The 10,744-nt window shown below is 36.9% G+C and overlaps 1 protein-coding gene and 1 pseudogene across 2 annotated transcripts in view; one reads left to right on the top strand and one right to left on the bottom strand.

Annotated features, from left to right (window-relative positions):
- RAB18 (RAB18, member RAS oncogene family) overlaps nucleotides 1-7,219 on the top strand; it is a 37,848-nt gene extending 30,629 nt beyond the window's left edge. Inside the window, exons 5-7 of one of the 2 annotated variants that reach the window (XM_016211756.2) lie at nucleotides 3,037-3,155; nucleotides 3,231-3,297; nucleotides 5,284-7,219. In XM_016211756.2, coding sequence (XP_016067242.1) covers nucleotides 3,037-3,155; nucleotides 3,231-3,297; nucleotides 5,284-5,459 — 362 coding nt within the window. In that variant the 3' untranslated portion in view covers nucleotides 5,460-7,219. The remainder of the gene's footprint in view (nucleotides 1-3,036; nucleotides 3,156-3,230; nucleotides 3,298-5,283) is intronic. The other variant, XM_016211757.2, reaches the window with a different exon arrangement.
- Nucleotides 1,813-2,327, bottom strand: LOC148094246 (iron-sulfur cluster assembly enzyme ISCU pseudogene; annotated as a pseudogene).
- Nucleotides 7,220-10,744: the final 3,525 nt, after the last annotated feature.

Genomic DNA, 10,744 nt, shown 5'->3' on the forward strand with positions numbered 1-10,744 from the left:
TGCCAGTGCCTCCACACTTCCTACCAGTTTCTATGCAGTCTCCACTTCTCCTCCTTGGTTATGAGGGTGCTCTTCAGCACGTCTTCAGTTGCAGTTGATTATTCAGGATGATTTTTCTGTATTTTAGTTGTAATTCCAGTTTCGTCCTGGGAGAGTTCAGTGTAGTGTCCACGCAATCCACCTCCATTTTGGAATCTCTAATATACTATTTTAAAAATATTGTTGTTTACTACAGGAATTTCTGATTCTCCTTATGTGTGAAAGTCAATAAGTTTTTGTTTTATTTTTCTTTAGGGCTACTTTTGTGTAACTTGACATTATATTCATTTAATATTAATGAATATTGAAATTTACTGGTGGGGTGCTATATCCCCACCTGTTGCTGGTTGAAGTTGGTTTCTTAGGGCGCTGCTGGAATAAGAATTTCCAGAGCCCCCCACGGGAGGATGAGCTTTGTGGAACGTTTTATTTCTATGAAATTTCTGAGTTTCCAAGGCCCATCTCCTTCTGTCCCGCCAAGAAAAAAATCCCATTTTGTCTTCAGCAGAGCTAGGATTAAAGCCACTGCCCAGAACCTCCTTTCCATATTTGCACAGTCCAGTCCAGCATCTTGCTAGGTTAGCTTGTCCCATGTGCAGTACATTGCGTGTGGCATCGACATGGCTTCTAGGGCCACATGGCTAGGGATGGAACATGGGCAAGTGCAAGGAAGCAGGAGCAAAGCCAGAGGCATAAGAAAGAGAATTTCTTTGTCTGCAGATTATGTATTCCCAAATTTTTGTGGGCTTGCATTGGTTCTACTACTCTGGCCAATTAGTTTTGTTCCCAGGTTAGACCGACAGTCAAGCACCTTTCCTATGTCACCCCAACTCACTGCACATGCATCCATCTTTCCCTTTGTTGGACCCCTTCCCCCAGTGATCTGTGGGGAATGGTGGTTCCCTGGGGAGTATAAAGTTGCAGCCTCCTGGTGAAGCTTCCCAAATGACCATGCTTATAACATCTGGCCTTCCCTTTGCTCCTTTCCTGTTATTAATATTAGCTAATTACAGTGGTAACTTTTAAAACTTATTTTCAACCCTTTGGCATTAAAAAATAAAGATCAGACTGATATTATTTGATTTAAAAGCACATGTTAATAAGGAACTAATGAGGATTAGTCCTCATTAGTCTTGAGTAGTTAATTACCAGAAACTGATCTTGAGTAAGCAGCCTTTTTATCAGTCCTAAAAAATAGCACAAAGCACTTAACACTGTTGATTCATAATCACACAAAATTTAAAAACCAAATGTAGATCTCAGTGTAAGTTGTTGAAAAGTGCTTGTCCTTTTTTTTGGTCTTACATTCTTTTGTTATATATATACGTATACACACACATATATATGTAAATAAAAACATATGTACAGATCTATTTTATGAACAATACTTGGTTCTATCAACTGATCATACCAAGGCATTCTACTGGTAATCTTTCCAAAGAAGATTCAGGTAAAATAGATATTTGTGTACTTCATGCACAATCAAAACTTTAGACTTAGTTACCGATTTTAGCTTTGAGGCCATACACACAATACAAAATATACACAAATTGGGTTAAGGTGATAAAAGTGGGCTGAAAGAAGCCACAGGATTCAGAACAATTAAACTGTATTTTGCTTGTCTTAGAGCCACAGTGTGGACAGCAAATGTAGGTATTGTGGGCATCACACAGCTCTTTCATTATAGTGTGCGAGGCGCTTATGAGATCTCTGGTGACTGCATGGCAGGTGGGTAAGCAGCTGATATGTCCTGCTGGAAGCTTCGCCAAGGGCTCATTTCTTCTCCATTTCGCCTTTCTTGGGTTCTTATTTCAGTTTGTAATCAGCCAGGGCAACCCTGATCGCATCTTCAGCCAGCATGGAACACTGCTGTAAGTTCCACTAGGGAAAGGCAGAATTCCTTGGCGATATCTGTGTTTTTGATGGCCAGGGTTTCCTCCACTGTCTTCCCTTTCAGCCATTCAGTGGCTAAAGAGCAGGAGGCAGTTGCAGAACCACAGCCAAATGTTTTATACCTGGCACCCACGATCTTCTCCTTTTCATCTACTTGAATTTGTAATTTCATTACATCACCACATGCTGGAGCCCCCACAGATCCTCCAACATTTTTAGATGTCTTGTCAAGAGACCCCACATTTTGGGGATTTTCATAATGATCAACAACCTTCCTGTGATAGAGCTGGGCCAGAGATGATAGATGCTGTGCTGGGAGGCGCGGAGGTGTGCAGGCCCGGTTCTGGAGCAGCAGGACCTACACCGCCCACCTCAGACACTGCTCTGGTCGCCATTGTCTTCAGGGCATGCTGAAAAGTGCTTGTTCTAAATGCTCCTAGGAAACAGTTTAAAATGAATATTGGTCAGTTGTGTGGGGAAATCTTTCATAGTGTGACTTATGAAGCTTTGGTTTTACTTCTGTTAATTTGACAGTGAGTCTTATTTTGGTTTTAGCATCTCCTAAGTGTAGAAAATACTGTAAATTAATAAAGCTCTTTATTTATTATAATGCAGAATAATGTGAAAGTGATAATAGAGACAGACAATCAGGATTCCACCTACTAACTTTACATAGTTTTTCAAATTCAGGTCTTTGTAAGAAACAAATTAACAGGGTCATAGATGATTAAATTCATGTAAAATTTTTGGTATTTTGTACAAATTTAAGCTGAAACACTTGATTTTTGGGTAAACTTATTTTTCTTGTTATGAATGGGGGAAGTAGTTGTTTTGCTTAAATTAATTTTCAGTTATCACACAGGATATAATTTAATTCCTTTCACAGTGTGTGTGAATAAAATTGAAATGTGTTTGTATTTGTATTTTTTTCGTATACTTGCTTGTTTCTTCCATCCAGATCAGTGGACACTGATTGTTAAGCATCAGAGGTTTCAAAAAACAAACTTATCTATATAGTAATGTTAGTTGCTATTTACATATCAAAAATATGATGTCTATCCTTCTTATTTTTAAATAATTAATAGATGACTCTTTTTACTTCAGTTTATGATGTCACAAGAAGAGACACCTTTGTTAAACTGGATAATTGGTTAAATGAATTGGAAACATACTGCACGAGAAATGACATAGTAAACATGCTAGTTGGAAACAAAATTGATAAGGTAAGAAGTTAGACACTTGACATTTTGGCTCTATATTTTGGTAGCTTTTTAAAAATCTTTGCATCTATCTTTTAGGAAAATCGTGAAGTTGATAGAAATGAAGGCTTGAAATTTGCACGAAAGCATTCCATGTTATTTATAGGTAGGTGTGTGAATGTCATTTTATTATTAATGAGCAATTTAAAAATGGAATTTCTGCTAAATTTTTCTCTTTATGAATTACAAATGATATGTATTTAGTTTATAGTTGTCTTGTGCTATAAAATCTAACTATAGAATCAGGTTCTTTATATTTCCTTCTGTAATAAAAAATAGGATCACATTATATGAAGTCATACAGAACACAGTCAGGTCATTCCTCTCAGGGTGTAATGCCACTCAGTAAAGCCAGGCTTCCAGTGCTAAAGTTGTACCTTGCTGGTCCATGTGCTGGCAACAGTGGCACCACCTGGGAGCTTGCTAGAAATGCTTCATCTGAAGCTGTAACCAGATTTTCTGAATTAGAATTCGCATTTTAGTAAAATCTTCATATGATTCATATGCACATTAGTATTTTAAAAGCATGGTAGAGCAGGGGTTGGCAAACCTACAGTAGGTGCCAGATCTGACCCCATCATTTGTGTTGGAATACAGCCACGCCTAGTCACCTACGTATAGTCTGTGGCTGCTTTTGGGTTCATGGCAGAGTTCAGTTACAGTAGAAACCATATGGCACAAAGCCTAAAATATTTACTATTTAGCCCTTTACAAAAAAAGTTTTCTAACTCTGTCATCTAGAAAAGTAGACCGCCTATATCAGAAGCACCTGAGGAGCTTTTTAAAATTACAGGTCCCTGGACCTTATCACAGGTCTGAAAGAAAGCCTAGAAGGCAATATATAAAAAACACCCTGGTTGATCCAAATGTGAAGCCAGCTTTAGGAATTACCAATTTAGCTATTCCATGGTGTTAGAATTTTCTAGGAATCAAGAAATTGATATGGGAGAACATCATATATAGGTAGAAGCAGGGTGCTATAAATGGAAGGTATAGGGAATTTTAGAAAGGAACTCTATTGCATACTTGCTGGGTGTCCTTCATTTCAGTATTTATTAGTTTATTCAATAAATGTTGATTGAACACTGAGGATATAATAGTGAATAGAACAAACTTCCTGTTCTCATGGAGCTTATGTTCTAGTTTGGGAAACAAGTAAGTAATGCTCTGAAGGTAATAAAACATTGTAAGGAGAGAGGACAACTGGCATGGGAACTGATTATTGAGAGTTCTTTAAGGCAATGACATTTTTTTAAAAAATATATTTTTATTGATTTCACAGAGAGAGGAAAGGAGAGGGAAAGAGAGAGATAGAAACATCAATAATGAGAGAGAGTCATTGATCGGCTGCCTCCTGCACGCCCCCGACTGGATCGAGCCCACAACCCGGGCATATGCCCTGACTGGGAATCGAATTGCGATCTGGATCTCAGTTCCATGCTCAACCACTGAACCACACCCGGCCTGGCAAGGCAATGACATTTGAGCAAGAAACACTCATATGAAGACCTAAAGGGAAAGCATCTCAGGCTGAGAGAATAGCAAATATTTCCTGAGGTAGGGACCAGTTTAATGTATTTAAGAAACAGGAAGAAAGCTTGTGGACTGGAGCAGTGTATGTTGGGGGAAAGGGTGGTGATAATGGGAGATGAGGTTTAAAAGGTCATGTTGGACCTCACAGGATATGGTAAAGAAATAGATTTTATTCAAGTGTGGTGGAAAGCAAGGGAGTAGTGCTGTGACCTGATTTTCTTTAAAAAAAGGACCCATTTGTGTAGAAAATGGACCATGAGAAGCAGAAGCAAGAGGCTAGTTAATCTCTTAATAGACCAGATGAATAAAGCTGGTTGCTTTGACTGCGGTGGCAGTGGCAGGTGGTAGAAAGTTCACAGATCTGGGAGATGCGTTAATGGTAAAGCTGACAGGCATTGAGAGTTGGAGGAAATTAACCAATATTAAACCTGTCGGGGGGGAATTGTTGATTTGACTCTTTACATATTGTCGGCTGATATTTATGCCATAATAGTTTCCCGTAAAAATATAAACATATGACCAGAAGGAATATACTATGACATTTTCCCTTGAATTTCAGAGGCAAGTGCAAAAACCTGTGATGGTGTACAGTGTGCCTTTGAGGAACTTGTTGAAAAGATCATTCAGACGCCTGGACTGTGGGAAAGTGAGAACCAGAATAAGGGAGTCAAACTGTCACACAGGGAAGAAGGCCATGGAGGAGGAGCCTGTGGAGGTTATTGTTCTGTGTTATAAACTCTGGGAAATGCCATATTTGATCAGATAGTGACATCTTTCTGTATATAAACTCTTTAACTGCTATTTTAGGGACCTTGCAGTTTGCACATATTTGTTTTGTATCATGGCATAAAAAAGAAATCTCACTCATTGGCTTTCCCAGGTAAAATGTTATTTATGGTAAGCATGCACAGTTTGCAGTCTACAGTTTTTTTATGTAACATAAAATTGGTGTACTTTTATAAGTACACTTGATTTTATGATATACATTTATCATGTGATTTTTAAAAATCCACCTATCTAATTATATATGTGAGAACAAGGTCTACTTTTGTTGTTCTTTTTGCTTAAATACTCCTATCAATTACTGAATTAATTGGTGTATAGAACTCCTAGAACCACTGGGCCATTACAGGTATCCAACCTGGTGAATTTCTTCAAGAAAAACAAAGAGCATGATTCCACAGCTTCCCTAGGATGTTTGCCGACAGATTCTCCTTTGGTACTAAGCAAAATTCTCTTTACAGGATGTAATCCAGGCCAGTTTATAATTAAATCTCTGTTTTGATGATGCTTCTAAGATAGCATTGATATGTTAAAGAAGTTTGATCTTTTTAAGTCAATGAGTAGCTCAGTTGCTTAACTGGAGTTTTAATTCTGTGATATGTACATTGGATTCATGACTCTTTGTGCAGCATTTTTAGTTATGTGGTGGTTGGCAAAATGGCAATAAGGTTTTCCCCATTTTGGTTGTGGAAAGACATGAGTAGTATGTTTATGTGGCTCATGTTAGTACTTACACTTTTAAACCAACACCTTTTTTTATAAATGTTGGTGGTGGTTGTCCAGGTACCTCCATTGTAGCTTGTGTAATGTTTATGAATAGCTGTATCTTATGACTTCCATAAATGGCTTGTCTGTATTAAAAAACCTATGTGTTTTGAGGGTTGGGATAAAAAACACTATATGACAATTTGAGAAAGACATATTGCTTCCAGATTTTGATGGGTGTGGGAAAACACTGTTGCAATGAAAATCTTGGTAATTTATTGTAACAAGTAGTCAATATTTTATTAAAACTTACCTGTACAGACTAATAAATCTTTCCAACACTATCAGTTTTCTAACCTCTAGCTATTGTATATTGTATTTTTTTTTTACACATACTATTTAATTCACATTGACCTCTGCTATTTAAGCCTCCAAATAAGTAATTTGTCTTTTCAGACAGGTCAATCACTATAATATCCTTCACAGTAAGATCCTTATATTAATTTCTAGGCATTTTGTTCTCTGTATGTAGTTGCAAAGGATAAGCATCTTTGTGGATCATCTTTGCAATACATGTGATAATGGATTTACTTGAAGTTGAGTTCTTTCTGAAATGTCCACCTTCATATAAAACTTACATTCTACATTATTCACACTTGTTAGACCTCATTACATGTAATTAAAAGTTCTATATAGTATGTATGTTTTTACCAAGTATAAAACATTTACTACTTTGGAAAAAGGTAGCCAATACATGTACTTAGGATTTGTTCGTGTTATGTTAAAACTGTAGATTTGAATATTCATGTATCTATATTGACAAGACATTTCTGTTTATTGCTCTTTGCTCCTTGGGCTATATAATAATCTTCCTGTACCTTGTATTGTTGCCTTGATTTGATCAGAATTTGGATACATGAGTCACTTAACTTTTTAAAGCTAATTTTGTTTGATTTATATTGTAACCTTTTATAGTTTTTGAATAAATATAGCTTGCTTTCCCTAGATGCATTTGTTCAGGAAGTATTATACATTTCCCTATTACTCTCATCAGCTGAAGAACCTCTGAATATAATGTTATTCAAATTCTATTGTATTCTTTGGCTTTCCCTTTACTATTTTGTTGCAAGCTTATTGTTTCACGGAGGAGGTTTTCTAAGAGAAATAGTTGTAATATCTAAAATTAGCCACTGAAAAGATTTTGTTAATTTTATTTTCCAATCATTTGAAGTAGTTTTAAAGTACTTTATGGAGATGGTGCAAATTAGAACAATTAGGATATAGTGTTTGAGTTCTAGGATTATTGACATAGGCCTAAACAGACAAATAACTATTCAATTTATATTAGGAGTAATAGTTAGCATTTACTAAAAGTTTCCTTGGTGCGAGGTGCTATTCGAAGTGCTGGATTATCTCATGAAACCTCATAGCAACCTTAAGAGATTGGTTGGTACTCCTATTATGCCCATTTTAAAGATGAGGATAATGAAACACAAGTATGTTAGGTAACTTCCCAAAGATCACATAGCTAATCAGTGATGGAGCTGGGTTCCAGTTAAGGCATCTTCACTGCTGAGTCCATGCTCTTGACCACTTCTCCCTTTGCTGTGATTAGTGACAGCAGGGTTGAAAGAATTTCCCTACTTCTTGTTCTTTTTTATTATAATAGACGTATTTCAGATTTTTGGGTTATAGAGTAAATCCCATTGATGTAAGTCAGCCAGGTAAGTCATTTAACGAAAAAGTTAAGGTAGTGGACTAGGTTGTCTCTTAGTTCTTTTACCTTCTCAGGGTGGAATGAAAATCTGACTTAGAATAGCACAAAATCAGGGGACTTATGGCATCTTCTTATGTGTAACTGGATTTGAGAAAAATTAAATTTTTCTCAAATCTGGGGTGTATTTTCATGTCAAGTATTTAATTCCCATCTACAAATTCACGCTTGGCTTTGACTTGCTAATTGAGTGCAGTGGAATTGGACTTCATTTTGATTCATTGTAGTTTGCATACTTAAGAAATATACATGATTGTGTACAAAGTGTGGGACTGGTCACATAGCTTGTAAGAGCATTCGATCTTATGCCACTACTTGTTCTACCGGTGGGATGGCACTGACCTACCTCATAGCCATAATATTTTTAAATAGTTTAGTGTATATTTTTTCTGATTTTCAAGACAACTGGAATAATCCTTTAGGTACTCTAGATTTTAAGTCTTCTCAGTATTCAAACTTATGCTTCTATCTATTGAGGTCTATTTCAACAGTCATACTTAGGAAATTTTTTCTCCTTCATATATATTCCCTAGTTGGCATGGGGTAAAATTAATTTTCAGGACATTTTACTAGTTCTGACCCCAGCTATACCAGGATTAATCAACTATAGACTCCATCCTGGGTTTCGTCCAGGAATGTTGAAAGAAGAGAGTAGACAGAAATAGATAGGCCAAGTCAAGACTCAGAGCTAAAGAATATAGATTTACCCAGGAATCTCTGATCTTTTTTTCCTTTTCTTTTCAGAATTTGTGTCTTGTATTTAATTTTAACTTTATTTTTTCCAAAATGGAAACATCTATCAGGATGGAGGAGGAAAAAAAGGTAGTCAACTTCTGTTGTGTTATGGGGCTTTAAATTTTAGTATTTGTTGCTAGCTTTTTGCTTCATATTTAGGAACCAGTAATGTTTCTAATTGTGGTGTAAAATTTGCTTATGTGCCTTTTAGGTTAAAACTGCTTGCACATAAGCACCTTTTGAATAGCAGTGTGAGCTTCTATTCTCAGTTCTGCCCCTTACCATCTCTCTCACACATGCAAACAATATTTCTTCTTTTTATTAACCTGATAAGCAACAAATTACTTCACTGTATTTGTATTTCTTTGAATACAATTAGATTGAGTACTTTTAATATTTTATTCAATATGTTCCTTGTTCATGTACGTTGTGGTTGCCCATCCAGCATCCACTTCCTTCTCTCACATTGCCACCCACTCTTTCTTTGGTTAACTACCCCCATCACACATGTAGTTTGGGTAGGACTCCGCCCCCCCCCCCCCACACACACACAGTGGTTTGGGAACAGGCACCTGACCCAGATCAGACTACTTAGATACAAGATGTTTGCTGAGGCTTCCTCAGGAACTGCTGACGAAGACACCTTCTTGGAGATAGTGTGGTGTGAGGATTCTCCTGGACCTTGCTCTGCAGCTCATTTGTGTAACATAAAGGAGCCAGCCTGAGGGCACTTGGAACCCTGAAGCAATTTGGAAACTCCATCAAATTGGAACTGAAGTCAGATTATTTCTGCACTTTCCACTTATGAGAGCCAATAAATTCCTTTTTTGTTGAAGCCAGTTTGAGTAGGATTTTCTTTTTTCTTACAACTAAATGTATGCTGTGTGAGTGCATATGTCCATCGGGCTCAAATATGTTGGTGACTATCACTTGAAAGCCGTTATTCTTAAATAACAATATTTTAGTGAGGTTACTTTATATATTTCTTTGTGGATATATACATATATAAATGAGTTAACTTTATATATAAGATTTTAAGGACCCCTTGTTTTATAGGGTCTCATGTTTTTTTGGTTTAATTTTCTCTGCTACGGGAACACGCACTCTTCCCCTGTCCTCCCTGAGGTAATCAGCATTACAACCTGGCATGTGCATCCTTTTTGCATTTCTCCATGCCTCTATAATCATATGCAAATATGTGTGTATATTTATTTTACTCTTATTTTTTTAAAAAATGGGATCTGTATATTCATCTCTGCATGTTGCTGTTCTTATCTAACTAAAGATTGTCAGAGGCCCTCCAGACCAACTTAGATGCATGTAACATGTTTCAAAGATTGTACAACATTAATATTCCATGGTATGGATTACCGCTGTTTAACCATTCCTCTCGTAATGGGAGTTTATATAGTTTCTAATATTTGCCTTTGCAGATAGTGCTGCAGTAAATGCCCTTGTACATGGACCCTTTTGTGTCTATGCACTAGATACTAAGAGTTGGATCCATGGGCCAAACAAAATGTTTTTTGTTTTATTGTTTTTCAGTTTTGATGTATTTTATAGATTGCCTTCCAAAAATCTGTAACAATTTACATTTTCACTAGTAATATGTGAGTGTATTGCTTTCCCCCTGCGTTCTCCAACAGCGGCAGGAGGTGTTCTAAATTTTAATTTTTGCCACTTTGATATTTTTAAGGTGTTAATGATTATTTTAGTTTGCTGCTTTTTTTCCCTTCAATTTATAAGAGAAAGTTCATTTAGAAAGTTATAGAGGTAGTAGAAGTGAGCCAGCTGACCTTTGTAGGCTCAGCAAACAAGTTAGAGGCAGAAGAAGGGCCCTTGGCGCTTAGGAGAGAGAAAGGGAAAGGTAACTTGCCTGACAGGGAAGAAGAGGGGGAAGGAAAAGGCGCATGCTAGTGAGAGAGAGACAGAGACAGCGCGCAAGCGAGGTAGCTGGTGCTTGGTTCTTCATCTTGAGGGTTTTAAAGGCTGGGAGTTTCGGGGAGGATCTCAATAGAATATT

Source organism: Miniopterus natalensis, chromosome 1 (genome assembly GCF_054644295.1).
Source record: "Miniopterus natalensis isolate mMinNat1 chromosome 1, mMinNat1.hap1, whole genome shotgun sequence".
NCBI lineage: Eukaryota > Metazoa > Chordata > Mammalia > Chiroptera > Miniopteridae > Miniopterus > Miniopterus natalensis.